Below are 13,413 nucleotides of genomic sequence, written 5' to 3'. Positions count from 1 at the left end.
AAAAACACCCTATTTGTATTGGTCCGTTTGTTTACACATAATATTAATTCCTTTTAAGAAAACCAATTGATTTAATTGATTATTAAAAATACGTTATTTTTATTATTCTGTTTATTTACAAATAGGCACATTATAATAATTTATTAATGATATTATTGTACAAATTTCCTATTTTTATTAATGGCTGGGAAGGCTCATATAAATGTACAAATGAACTTCTGAGGATCGAAGTTTATCCTTTATCCTTTATTAAGTGTTAATTTTGATTATACTTGATTAAATCAAGTCAGACTCTTTACACAAAGAGTACCGTTTATCAAGTCTTTTTACCTTTCATAATAGCAGCCCGTCTTAAAGATTATTTGTTCGATTTTTGTTTGACTTCAATTCCATGCGCGCTTCTCTTCTATGACATCTTCGCATCACGTCATTTTATTATTAGCCTGCTGAGTTAAATCATTGTGTTCTTAAAATGGTAATGAGAATAATAATAAATTTTATGATTTTACCAGATCTGGAAATTCTGTGTCACCAAATAGAAGATCTTGCCTTTTGGCAGTACGTCTGCGAACTTTGGGGCTCTTATCGGACCTGTTAAGATTAGAAAGAAAATTTGTAAAAAATAATGTAAACAGGTGAAAGAAAATAACTGAAGGAACAAAGTCAAATATCAAATTATTTGCGTAATTTAAATATTGTTAAAAACACTCCTTATTCGATCAGATGTAAAGGTATGATTTATAAATGATAATTTGCCCTTTCTTTAATAATAAATAAAAAATAAAACAAATGTTCCTGGTTATTTAAAAATAAAATCCTTAATCCTAAACTTATGTTTAATCTTACGCGTCTGTGTTTCCAAATGGCGAAGGGCTTCTACTCGACGTCCTGCGCAGTTCCACATTCGAAGAGTCTGATAGCTTGTCATCTTGCGGTATGTCGTAGGTTGCATTACTAACTAATGACTTTTGAGAGCTCGGATTCGCAGTATTTAAAAGATTACTGCTTTTGAGACTTAACGAGTCGAATATCTCAGATATATGCACATTGCTGTTCTGAGCTAGGAAATGTTGTATTATTTGCTGTTGGATGCTACTCTCCTGTTGGGCTTCATTCAGGAGCGATTGGTGCTCCTGCAAATGAGATTGCGCTATTGCCAAATTGCACGTCATTGCGATGGAATTGTCGGCAAGCTTCTCCAAAATGTACACAGCCTCGGGCAGGGTCGTTATTGTATCCAACAGACTCTGAATCTTATTCGTCTCACTCGGGCCAGTGTCCTTAGTGTCTTCCACTTCCATTATAGCCTTCTGCACATGCTCAATATTCTGTTCAAGGTAGGAAATGTTGATTTTCAAATTCTCCCTTTCGTTGAGATCATCATCGGCTCCGCCCTTGCTCAGCTCCAATAACCTGAGCTCATGACAAAAATTGTCTCGCTCAGTGACTAAACGATTGAGCTCCCTTTCCCACTGCATGATCATTTGCCTGTTTCGAGCTTCATGCGATATGGCGCGATACAGATTCTCCCAATGATGGCGCGCCGAACGAGACGTTAATCCGTCAAGGGCGGCAGTTTTCGAAAATACTTTAAGCGCTCTCTGTCCGGGCTTACCACGTTGACTTTTGCGCAGAGCTATAACCTCTTCAGTTTTTCGCTTCAGAATTTGATCCTTGGCATTGACCTTGGCTTCCAGCGATGTAAAGGCGTTTTGCTGGCGACGCTGTTCCTTCAATAATTGAGCGATTTCTTTTGTCTTTCGGCTGTCTTCCTGTTTGTGACGACTTGTTTGTGCCGACATTTTTTTCATTAATTTTACCTAGAATTATGAATTATATTATTATATAATATAATTGTAAATGTGTAAGGAAAACTCCATTTAATTCTAATAACTCGAGTTAACCCAGCCTACAAATTTTCTTCTGCGTTTTTCGTTTACTCACATAAATACATTATTTTACTCACTTTTGCAAACTTCAATTCAGCCACCTCGCTGCGTAACGTGTTCATCCGCACTACGTTAGACTTGAGCTGTCTCTGTTGCAGCTGGTGTTCCCGCTGCGTCTTCTGTAGCCTTTTCAACTCGTATTGCATTTGGGAAATCCGGCCTTCATAATCCAACTTTACTCTTTTCAAACTGTCCTTTGATGGGACTGAAACAGAGGCACCTGCAAAAGAGTTAATATAATTTATATTTTAAAGAAACCATGAAATGGTAAATACATACTCATATTTGTCAACATTTCGTCGCGTTCCTTTTCCGTATTCGCAATTTTGTATTTCAGCATCGTCAATTGTTCTTCGTATTGCAATTGCATACACTTTAATCTCTCCTCGCTCAGCTCCAACTGTTCGATTAATTTCGATTTGGTCTCAATGTCATAATCAATCTCCCTCATGTCTCTGGCTGTTCGCTCATCTGAGTATAGGCATTAATTAAGGTAAATAATTAGCTAATTGGTAGGCAATTCAATATGTTTACCTTCCGAATCGCTACTACAAGCTTCCGCTTCATCCAATCCGATGTTTTGTTGTTGATTTCCTGGCAAGGAACGCGACATCAAGAGCTCTCTTTCCCGTTCCAAGCCCCGTTTGGCTTTGCTTATGATATCTCCTGTAGATTTTGGAATATGCAACAAATAAATTCAGATATTATTTGAGATCTTTTAGTTGATACAAACCATCAAAAACAGGCGGCTTGAGGCTTCTGGGCACCATTTGACGTTGCATTTCCTCAGACTCCATTAGTCTAGCCTGAAGCTGCTCAATTTCCAACACATATTTTCCCATCAGTTCCGTGGTTTCCACATCGGAATTATCATTACTGGACCACTTTTTGGAATCGATTTCCAGCTGCAATCGGGCATTGCGTTCCGTCAAACGATTGATGGTTTCCTGCATTGCCTTCAGCCGCTGCTGCAGGCGCTTGTTATCCGAGAGGAGCATGGTATTCTCATTGAATGTATCCGATATAGTTGTGTTTCCCTCGCAATCCAATACAAGTTTGCCCTGTAATTAATGTACTTGTTTAATTTGAAGAATTAATAGCAGTGTAGGACAAGGCTTGCCTGCTTATATTCCAATAACTCCATCTGCAGCGTGGCGATTTCTCTGCGCAGCTGGGAAATAGTTCGGGAACTCTGATCCTGATTGATTTTAACCTTGTTCTTAATATTTCGCGCTCGGTTGGCATACTTTAAGGTGTTTAATGTCTCCATAAAGTCACGATCACTGGGCGAAACACAAGCTATCATCAGAGTCTTACTATTTCCGCCCAAAGAGTCTTGCAGCAGGCGTGTCAGCTTCGAGTCTCGATATGGCACGTGCAAGGCTCGCTTGGACTTGTCCCCTAGAGCGGAAATACAATTGCCCAGGGCCAGCAGACCACAGTTGATGGATATGCCCTCCCGTGCCCTGTCGCCCGTGGCCTGGGTCCTCTTGAGTCGCTCGGAGCCCGCAAGATCAACGAAATGGAACTTTGAGGTGAGAGTTTCCAAATCGTTATCCTCCGCCGGATTTATGACTGAGGAAAGCACACGCTGTCTACGCACAAAGATCGTAAACAGGGCATGGGAACGCGACGACTGATCATTCATCTTTGTAGAGGCCGTGGTGCGGGCCAAAGCTCCTTGCTGGAGATATCTGTAATCGTTACAAAAAATAATAATCATTTTTATAAAATGTCTTTAAAAAAAACTTACTTTAAGGCATCTTGTGGCTGTGAAATGGGTTTGATCGACGCTCCCGAGATAGTTATCTGCCCGGTGGCATCCTCGTGTATCTTAAAGTTGGAATTCTTATTAAATGGATCCAGTAGATCGAATACATCCTCATTGTACAGCTCGATATATTGAACCGCCAGACTGAAGTGCGGCGGACTGCTACCAGCTTCTCCCGTTAGTTCCGAACTGCACGACGATTCTAGCCTTTCGATGCCACTGAAGATGTGACGGACAGCGCGTGGAATAATGCCGAGTGAAACGGACGCTTCGGGTAGTTCCGACTCGAGGTCAAATCCAGTTCCCATGGTATAGGTTTTTCCCGAACCCGTTTGTCCATAGGCCAGCACTGTTGCATTATAGCCGTGTAGTGTGCTCTCCACCAATCGCTCCACGCACTCTGCATATATATCACACTATTTTTGGAGATTGATATTATAATATGACTCAAGAGAGAGATGGAAATTAGTATTCCAACCTGATTGGAGTTGCTATCAAACACATAGTCAAAGGTAAAGGCTTTGTCTGATCCTAGGAATATCTGGGGCTCCCCAATCGTTACTGTCGTACAAATCCGGCACATATCGATTACCTCCCTTGGTATTTGAGGTCGGATTCTGAAATATTTAAGTAAATTGATTAGCTGAGACCGTTCTAAGATATATTTTAATGTTTTTGGCTCACCTTACGGCAACTCGTACTGCGCTGTCCGAGTTTACACGGTCTTCTTCCGAATTCATGGTGCTAATCTATTAATAAATACGTAAAACGGAAACTTGTAGGAATTAAAATGCATTAACAAAAGACAAAATACAGCCTTAAATTATTTTATGTTATAAACATATTATAAATAAAATATGAGATAAGCTTCTTTGCGGAAAGAAAAACTAGTTTTTAAAGCGTCTCAGCAAAACAAATAGGATACACATACACCCACAGAAACATACATACATCACATACAAATGACATAAGCAGGTGTTTCATTTAATTATATTACAAATAGTATCAATGCAATTAGCTGAAAATGCCAGTCAGTTAAGTTACATATACTTATTGTAAATACATCTTACATGCCTTTTCTACACAATGTTTGTTTATGTATGCAAACGTACATATGTATCAAGGGGAAAAATACATATGGAAATTAAATACTGAAAATGGCCCATTTCGAGGTAGAAATGATGAAAGAAAAATAGTTGTAGTGCTACATACCAAACAAATAACGTGTCTCCTCGCTTCTTAAAAATTAAAAACAAATAAAAACAGTGTTTTTTTCCAATTTAATTCATTGGTTCACCAATAATTTTGTTTTAGTTGTTGTTTCATTTCGATAACTGTGATCAACAGTTGTCACCTTCGATTACAGTTTTAACAGATTAAGGGTATTCATGAAGGTTATTTTTACATATTTATTTATTTATTTTTTAATACATAAATTGATTGTTATTATATTTTTAAGTTTTTATATACATTGTGAAGCATATTAGGTTTTTAATATCAAGACAAAAAATATTTTCGAAATAGGAAATAAGAAAAATTTACATTTTAATGACTAATTTTTCTGGATCGAACAACCTTAGAGTTAAATGTTCATTGTTACTAATTCAAATTTATTTCAGAAAAATTTGTATAGAGCTTACAGTGCCAAAATCATTAAATATTTATTGTGACCCAGTTCGATAAAAATGCTTTACAGTGAGAATTGCTTAAAAGAAGAACACCCTTGCTGTTTATCGAGATAGTCGAAATTAAGATTTCGTTTTGCATTGATAATTTTGCAAATGCATACCATTTTTCAAGGCCCATTGCTGGTTCGCCGATTTTGCCAAATAATTGTACCAAAAGCACTGCCCCGACATCATCTTCACCGAAATTTGCCTTTTAACTGTAAGTAATTAAAAATTATAGGTGCCGGCCGGCTGAATGTGCTCCACATACATATATTAAAAGAGAAATTCATACATATGCAAAGATAACCGTATTAGAGCCATGTCAAGCACCACCGATGACCACAAACTTGCGGCTTTACCCACGAAGCTGATTAAGTATCCCGTTGCACGAAAAGATGAGACAGTTTCGGAGGACTTCCACGGCACCGAAATCAAAGACGTCTATCGCTGGCTTGAGGATCCGGACTCGGCGGAAACGGAGGCGTTTGTCAACGCCCAGAACAACATAAGCCAGCCGTTCCTGGAAAGTGGTGAACAGTGGAAGAAAATCAATGCAAAGCTCACCAAGCTGTGGAACTACCCGAAATATGGCTCCCCCATGCGATATGGCGACTATTATTACTATTACAAGAACACCGGCCTCCAAAATCAGAGTGTCTTGTATCAGCAGAAATCGCTGGACGGCGAAAGCAAAGTGTTTCTCGATCCGAACACCCTGTCCGACGATGGTACTGTGGCCTTGAGTCAAAAAGAGTTCTCCGACGATGGAAAGTACATGGCGTATGGACTCAGCGAGAGTGGCTCTGATTGGATAAAGATTTTTATCCGAGATGCGGAGACGGGCAAAGACTTGGGCGAGGTCCTGGAGAAGGTCAAGTTCTCCGAGATTTCGTGGACCAAAGACAATAAGGGATTTTTCTATGGCGTAAGGTGACCCTTAACTCTGACAAAAACGTTATTAAATTGTGTTTTATTTGTTTTTGTGTAGAGATATCCCGATCAAGATGGCAAAACTGATGGATCCGAGACGAAGCAAAACGAAAATCAAAAGTTGTACTATCATCGCATTGGCGAGAGTCAGGATAAGGATACGCTTGTGGTGGAGTTCCCCGAAGAGCCCTCATGGCGCATGTAAGTCTCGTAAGTAACACATAATACGAACTATTATTCATATTACATATTTTTGCAGACAATCTACTGTGTCTGATTGTGGAAAGTATTTGATTTTGGCCATTGTTAAAGATTGCCGAGACAACATTGTTTTCTACGCTAACCTCAAGCCGGACGAGGAAATCAACTCGAAGCTGAGTGTTACAAAAATTGTTGAAAAATTCGAGGCGGACTATGATGTAAGTGGGTTTAATTGCAACATGTTTATAAGCTTTTAACACTCGGTTTTCAGTATATCACCAACGAAGGCTCCAAGGTGTACTTCCGTACCAATAAAAATGCACCAAATTACCGTGTTATTGTTATAGACTTTGAGAATCACCAAGAAGACAAGTGGGAAACGCTAATAGCCGTGAGTTTTTCATTAACAATTTGACTTTCCCCTTTTTATTATATTATTTATGATTCTATTTCCAATAGGAGCATAAATCGGATGTGTTAGACTGGGTCAAGTGCGTGGACGGCGACAAGTTACTCGTTTGTTACATTAGGGATGTCAAGGTAATTAGTTAGGCGTAACCTTTCCTTTCTGTATTACGTTATTAACTATTATTTCCTCATTTTGTAGAGCGTTCTGCAAGTCAATTCCCTAACTGATGGCAGTCTGGTGCGCGTTTTTGATTTGGATATTGGCACTATTGTGGGAACATCCGGCGAGAAGCGATATTCTGAGATATTCTACAACTTTTCGTCGTTTTTGAATCCCGGCTCCATTTATCGTTATGACTTCAAGACACCTGACCAGCCACCGACGCTGTTCCGCGAAATAAAGCTCAATCTGGAGGGCTTCCGGCGGGAGGACTATGCCGTGGAACAGATCTTTTACAGCAGCAAGGACGGCACCAAGGTGCCCATGTTCATTATTCGCAAAAAACGCGATACAATCGAACCGCGACCATGTCTACTTTATGGCTACGGAGGTTTCAACATCAGCATGCTGCCATCCTTTGGACTCTCGGGGTTGAGTTGCGCCAATCTTTTGTTAATTCTTTAATTTATAATTGATTTACTTGTAGCCTGATGTTCATAGACACTTTTGATGGCGTTCTCGCCTATCCCAACCTGCGCGGCGGCGGCGAATATGGCGAAAAGTGGCACAATGGGGGTCGCCTCCTCAATAAGCAGAACGTCTTCGATGACTTCCAAACGGCGGGCGAGTATTTGATTGCCAACAAGTACACCACCAAGGATCGCCTGGCCATTCAAGGTGGCTCCAATGGTGGACTACTCGTGGGCTCCTGCATCAATCAGCGGCCTGATTTGTTTGGAGCTGCTGTTGCCCAAGTCGGGTGAGTCTATATAGGTTACACCTTTGATATATAAATAATTATTATTTAAAACAGAGTGATGGACATGTTGCGGTTCCACAAGTTTACTATTGGACATGCTTGGTGCTCGGACTACGGTAACCCGTCGGAGAAGGAACACTTTGAGAATCTCTACAAGTTCTCGCCGCTGCATAATGTACACACGCCAAAGGGGGCTGATAAGGAATACCCATCCACCCTGATTCTTACGGCTGACCACGACGATCGCGTCAGTCCCTTGCATTCCCTCAAGTTTATTGCTGCTCTCCAGGAAGCTGTTCGCGACTCGGAGTTCCAAAAGAATCCCGTTCTGCTCCGGGTTTATCAGAAGGCGGGCCATGGCGCCGGCAAGCCCACGTCCAAGAGGATTGAGGAGGCCACCGATATTTTGACATTCTTGTCCAAGAGCCTGAACGTTGATGCAGTCAACGTTTAAGTCGTTAATCAACCAATCAAATCATTAAATGCATTTCCTGCAGGTCAAGTAACACATTTGCTTTTACCCAATGTATTTCAAAATTCTATTTTCACAATAAAAATATTCAATGAAAATAATTATCTCCAAAGTTTCATTTAAATTTGAATAGAAACCCCATTATATACTTTTAAAACATTAAAAAAACATGGAAATTCTGTTATTGAATAATTTATTCAATTACCAGCTTTATTGGTTTTACTGGAAACGTACAAATTTACTTTTCCTCTGGCTTGCTGAACACAAAGGTCAAGTTGCACTTGCCGCAGTAATGACGATCTTCGTGGGCAGCCATGAAGACGCCAGCGCCGCAGTTCTCACCGGGGCACTCGCGACGCAGACGGTGGATCTTGCCGTTCTCGTCAACCTGTGAGGATACAAAGCATAAGATTGTGAAAACATACGCAAAAATAGTAAATTATTGGGCTCTGGTTAAGTCACTCTGAAATATCCAAATCTCAAGTCAAAGAGCGCAAGACCAAGACTCAAGAATTCCAAGAACAGATCAGATGACGGATTCGTGGTGTGTGTGTACCTTGTAGTATTTCAGGACAGCTAGCTTGACCTTCTTCCTCTTGTGCTTGATCTTCTTGGGGGTGGAGTAGTTCTTCTTCTTGCGCTTCTTGGCGCCACCACGAAGGCGGAGCACCAAGTGCAAGGTAGACTCCTTCTGAATGTTATAGTCAGAGAGGGTGCGGCCATCTTCCAGCTGCTTGCCAGCAAAGATCAGACGCTGCTGATCTGGAGGAATTCCTTCTTTGTCCTGAATCTTGGCTTTGACATTTTCGATAGTGTCCGACGGTTCGACCTCAAGAGTGATGGTCTTGCCCGTGAGGGTCTTCACGAAGATCTGCATCTTGTGTTCCAGTCACCAAAACTGCAAGAAAAAGAAGGAATATTAAGGTATAAATGGTGTAAAAAGAGAGTTAAGAGTCAGCCCAGTACAAACAAGCCAATAAAACAATGAGTTAGTTAATATTTTGTATTTGTTTATTAAACCAAGCATCTTAAAGTAGGGAGCAGGAATATTGACGGTTTATACAAGCAACACTGCATTGATAACGCCATCATTTTCTGGGTTATTCGTGACCTGAGCATACTTGCCCCAGACCACTTTTCCCGTTTGAGTCACCAATCCAAGCTCGGAGATGTTGACCTCGATAACTGTGCCCTTAGTGATCACTCCCAGCGATGTAAACATGGGAGAGCTGGGATTCTTCTTCACACCAATGATTGGCAGATTGAAGGTGGCCTTCAGTTCCGGATGCGTCACATGGGCCTTCTTCATGCGCAGACCCATGGGGCGGATGAAGCGCTCAAACTTGGGCGGCTTGCGGGTAAAGTTCTCTCCCACGAAGGTTACTTTGGTGACCATGCGCTTCCATGCCTTCCGCTTTGTCTTGCCAGTCTTCAGCACCTTAAAGACTTCAGCATCCGATTGAGCGCGAACTTTGGGAATGGGAACGTCCCATTTTCCGGCCTTCTCCTTCCTCTTCTGCTTGATCATATTGGAGAGGACCTTGGCGCTGGATTGGATGCCACGGTCGAGCAGGTAATGCGGCAGGGCTCCATCCTCCACCTTCTCCTCCTGCTTCTTCACCTTCTTCTCCTCGTGCGCTTGGATCTTCTTCTTGATCTGAATCTTTTCGTTGCGTCGCTCCTTGTTAAAGAGCTTGGCCTTGATACCGCGCAACTTGCGAGCCTTGCGTGCTCTGTCCTTGGGCAGACGCGCTTCCTTCTTGCGCTTACGCTCTTCATAATCCAGTCGCCGGCCATACAGCTTGCGATGCCGCTCCATATACTCATTCTGCGGCATGATTAGTTATTTAGTTCTGAAGACCAGTTCTGAAATACATGAACACATTAATTTCATATACAATTCCAAATGGCGAAATATGTTCCCTGTGTTGTTTTCAAGCCTTCATGAGCTAGCCACAGAGAACTATTTGCGCGGCACTTCACTTACCTTAATGTATAAATTTAAATTTCACAGTATTTTTCTTTTTTTCTTCAACACGAATTTTTAGGCAATGGCAATTGCTTGCCACTGCGACATGTGCGATGCGATTATGTTCGTATTGCAATAAAAATGAGCCATATATAGCACTCGTAACGATTTACAAGTATAAAGACAACTTTAGGCTTGTATTCGCGTATATTATTTCACTAAAGCAACACTTAAAATTAAGCAACCCCAAAAACTTACCTTACTTCGGCAACAGAATCAAAGGAAAGAAAGAACCCGACATACAGCGTGACAGGAAGTCGAAAAATTATCGAGCAGGGTTGCATTTGGAGTTGAACGTGTTGGTGAATTAGTACCCATTTAGAAACGTGCGGAATGAAACAAAATACAGATTGAATGAAACATATTTATTAATAATCTTAAATTATTTTGTCTTTATTTTTAATTGTATTAAAAATAATTTTGTAGTTTCTGTGTGCTTAAATAAACATAAAATACCTCTAAGCCCAATAATAAGAGAGAAACCGCACATCCACCTGTGTAACAAATATATGAAATAAATTTTCAAATAAAGTTATATTTTCAGAATTCTTACTGATTAAAATTATGAATGCAGGAAAGACACCAGCTAGACTTACAGGATACACAGTGTACAATGATTGACAAGCTGGTTTTTTGGTTTGTCGCCGTCGAAGGATGCGTTCCACAAACCCCTTCTCCTGAGCATTACACATTCTACAAAAAATTTTGTAAATAATATTTTATCAACATATTTTAATTTATTTTTATTTTAACTAGTTTAAACTTACGCTGTTCGAAAAATTTCGGTATACTGGCTGTTTTTGTGTAATATCCAATTCATAATTTCAACTTCCATTAGTCCAGAGACATCACGCAAATCGCATATCTCATTAGCATCGAAAAATTCAGCAATTACTGGATAAGCGTCCACTACTTCACAGTGAAATGCGAAACCGCCGGCCTTGAGGTATGGAACAGCTTCTTCAATATGAGAAAATATCCCCAATTCATTTGGAGATCTCGTTGAAGACAGTTTCTTTTCTATTAATCTCGTTATAGAAACATTTTTACTTTCCTTTAAATTTTTAAAAAATTAGTTTCATAAAATATATGTATGTAACTAAAAAGTACTCACTCTAAATAAAACTTTGTAGTAACCAATGTCTTCAAATGATATTTTTAACGGACTAGAGGTTATCTCATCCACTGTTGCAGGTCCTTGATCTGAAGAGCTCAGCAATCCGCCGACCACAGAAGATGTGTAATAATTGTACATTACCAGGGAAAACAGAAATAATGTAATTACGAGGAAGCGCACCGAACGATCTTTAGGAGTGGGGTCCAAACCCTGTTGGCACATAGCACCAAATGTCTGTAGAATCCTTTCTACGCAAGTAGTTTTAATGTCATGTTTATCTTTCTTCACATTAGGTTCAATTTTCAAAACCGCTCTCCTTCGTTGCAAAGTGCTATCAATTATCTCAAATATAACCCATATTATGCTAACAGCTGCAACAGTTAGCAGGGAGAAAACCCAAACTCTATCGCTAAATGGGGATAAGAAGTTGCCGCTTGATCCATGGGTATCCAAATCTGGCGTATACCGGTACAGAAACGCCGTCTCAAATTTCCAACTTTGATGTATTATATCAAACTCGGCAAACCGATTAATCCGATTGAAGGCTCCAGATGCTGCAATATCAGCCTCATTGCGCATTACGATTCCCAAAAGCCCAAGTCGAAAAGTTGTGTTTCCCAAACGTCCAGCCCAACCTCTGGAATTTCGAAAATTAACGGTGAAATTGAAACGTTCTCTCAAAAGACTCAATAGCTCATAGTGATATTTTATAAATGCTGCCACACCGGAATCTTTGGTTGGTCGTGAAAGAATTGATTCAATTTGTTCATTTGAAATAATGTCATCCTTGTCGATCTGCGGATATGTAATAATTATTATATTTTTCTATTCGGCTGTAATAAATTACATACAACACTGGCTCCTCTTAGGGTAATCCCGTTGAATTGACCGCGAAACTCAATGCTTTGTAAATAAAATATTTCGCTAACCTTGTTCATTCTACCATTTTCGAAAGTACCTATTAAATTAACCTCCAATACGGATCGTAAATGTCGACCTTTTGAGTGAACATCCCAATATGCGAAGCCATTATCGGTTTTATTAACATATGTTATTTGGGCGTTGGGGCCAACATAGTCGAGTTCTAATGGAAACAACGTTTGAACCTCAAGGCCAATGCCCCAGAGGAACCATTGATAGGTTTTGTTAAAGTATCTATTTTCAGATGCTTCAGAAAGGAGCTCAGATGTTCCGTTACATCTGGTGTTTACCACAACCGTAGTGCGAGCGTGACTTTCTCTTGTCAGTACTGAAGGCAAATAATAATATTCGTTAAGATTAACGACACTCACTAATTGGTTTAGGGCCATTAGGGTTGCAGGCGCATCTTGGAAATCTAATTGGTTCCATTATATTAAAATAAAGAAAATATAAATTATATGTATAAATTACAATATAATCTTTTATTCTTACCTTGCGCTGAACATGAAAACAAGATAGTATGCTTGGTTTTAACCAAGTTCAAAATAAAATTGGTTAAAACGGATATTTCCATATTTAGGCTTACTCCACTTATAGCGAGTGTGACAATAAATAAACCGAGTGAGAACTTCATATTGAATGGTAATTTCTGTCAAGCATTTCATCCTTTTATACGATAAGTGATTTCTTTTGATTGACAGCGTGAATTGCAGGTGGTAATTACTAATTGCACTGCTACTCAGGTCCAATTTTAACTGTTTAAATCTTTACTATCAACCCAACTAAACAAACTTAAGTATGTGATGTAATTGTATATGTAAGCGAATGTATGATTGACATGTGCTATTATCTCATTCAGGTGTCATTTATTATATTAAATTAACCCTTGGTATGGTAATTTTTTATGTGTCGTTCTAACCATTAAGCATGTTCCAATAATACCAATATACGTTCTGATATTTATAGGAACGCTGGAAATGGAACACCAGTTTTATATTGAAAATTGAAATGGTGAACTATTGTGA

At 39.7% G+C, this 13,413-nt stretch overlaps 5 protein-coding genes across 9 annotated transcripts; 1 reads left to right on the top strand and 4 right to left on the bottom strand.

Annotated features, from left to right (window-relative positions):
- Window positions 1-104: 104 nt before the first annotated feature.
- Klp31E (kinesin-like protein 31E) lies at window positions 105-5,086 on the bottom strand. 2 transcript variants are annotated; one of them, XM_017170572.3, is made up of 12 exons: window positions 4,933-5,086; window positions 4,405-4,469; window positions 4,199-4,337; window positions 3,703-4,136; window positions 3,070-3,643; window positions 2,683-3,010; window positions 2,484-2,615; window positions 2,229-2,420; window positions 1,967-2,169; window positions 847-1,820; window positions 510-591; window positions 105-446 (listed from the first exon to the last, which is right to left on the bottom strand). In XM_017170572.3, exons 2-12 carry the CDS (start codon window positions 4,458-4,460, stop codon window positions 423-425), a joined length of 3,138 nt encoding a protein of 1,045 aa, XP_017026061.1. In that variant the 5' UTR covers window positions 4,461-4,469; window positions 4,933-5,086; the 3' UTR covers window positions 105-422. The 2 variants fall into 2 exon arrangements, with proteins under 2 accessions (XP_017026061.1, XP_017026062.1); XM_017170573.3 differs by having other exon boundaries at window positions 106-443.
- A 244-nt stretch (window positions 5,087-5,330) lies between these two features.
- Window positions 5,331-8,355, top strand: LOC108077157 (prolyl endopeptidase). Of its 2 annotated transcripts, XM_017170389.3 has the most exons (9): window positions 5,331-5,607; window positions 5,693-6,315; window positions 6,379-6,521; window positions 6,580-6,739; window positions 6,793-6,912; window positions 6,981-7,061; window positions 7,129-7,520; window positions 7,577-7,849; window positions 7,904-8,355. In XM_017170389.3, exons 1-9 carry the CDS (start codon window positions 5,502-5,504, stop codon window positions 8,301-8,303), a joined length of 2,298 nt encoding a protein of 765 aa, XP_017025878.1. In that variant the 5' UTR covers window positions 5,331-5,501; the 3' UTR covers window positions 8,304-8,355. The 2 variants fall into 2 exon arrangements, with proteins under 2 accessions (XP_017025878.1, XP_017025879.1); XM_017170390.3 differs by lacking the exon at window positions 5,331-5,607 and having other exon boundaries at window positions 5,677-6,315.
- Window positions 8,356-8,497: 142 nt separating this feature from the next.
- On the bottom strand, window positions 8,498-10,639 carry RpS27A (ribosomal protein S27A). Its single transcript, XM_017170393.2, has 3 exons — window positions 10,549-10,639; window positions 8,878-9,219; window positions 8,498-8,709 (listed from the first exon to the last, which is right to left on the bottom strand). Exons 2-3 carry the CDS (start codon window positions 9,196-9,198, stop codon window positions 8,560-8,562), a joined length of 471 nt encoding a protein of 156 aa, XP_017025882.1. The 5' UTR covers window positions 9,199-9,219; window positions 10,549-10,639; the 3' UTR covers window positions 8,498-8,559.
- Ip259 (NSA2 ribosome biogenesis factor-like IP259) lies at window positions 9,311-10,617 on the bottom strand. Of its 2 annotated transcripts, none has more exons than XM_017170391.3 (2): window positions 10,549-10,617; window positions 9,311-10,187 (listed from the first exon to the last, which is right to left on the bottom strand). In XM_017170391.3, the coding sequence occupies exon 2, from the start codon at window positions 10,156-10,158 to the stop codon at window positions 9,379-9,381; it is 780 nt and encodes a 259-aa protein (XP_017025880.1). In that variant the 5' UTR covers window positions 10,159-10,187; window positions 10,549-10,617; the 3' UTR covers window positions 9,311-9,378. The 2 variants fall into 2 exon arrangements, with proteins under 2 accessions (XP_017025880.1, XP_017025881.1); XM_017170392.3 differs by lacking the exon at window positions 10,549-10,617 and adding an exon at window positions 10,309-10,454.
- A 65-nt stretch (window positions 10,640-10,704) lies between the features above and the next one.
- On the bottom strand, window positions 10,705-13,406 carry Ir31a (Ionotropic receptor 31a). Of its 2 annotated transcripts, none has more exons than XM_070286784.1 (6): window positions 12,881-13,406; window positions 12,319-12,803; window positions 11,465-12,262; window positions 11,118-11,404; window positions 10,904-11,043; window positions 10,705-10,844 (listed from the first exon to the last, which is right to left on the bottom strand). In XM_070286784.1, exons 1-6 carry the CDS (start codon window positions 13,020-13,022, stop codon window positions 10,759-10,761), a joined length of 1,938 nt encoding a protein of 645 aa, XP_070142885.1. In that variant the 5' UTR covers window positions 13,023-13,406; the 3' UTR covers window positions 10,705-10,758. The 2 variants fall into 2 exon arrangements, with proteins under 2 accessions (XP_070142885.1, XP_070142891.1); XM_070286790.1 differs by having other exon boundaries at window positions 10,786-10,844; window positions 10,947-11,043.
- Between the last annotated feature and the right edge of the window lie 7 nt (window positions 13,407-13,413).

Source organism: Drosophila kikkawai, chromosome 2L (genome assembly GCF_030179895.1).
Source record: "Drosophila kikkawai strain 14028-0561.14 chromosome 2L, DkikHiC1v2, whole genome shotgun sequence".
NCBI classification, from domain to species: domain Eukaryota; kingdom Metazoa; phylum Arthropoda; class Insecta; order Diptera; family Drosophilidae; genus Drosophila; species Drosophila kikkawai.
Note: the sequence above shows the minus strand (reverse complement) of the source record. Positions and strands in the feature narration are given on the sequence as shown.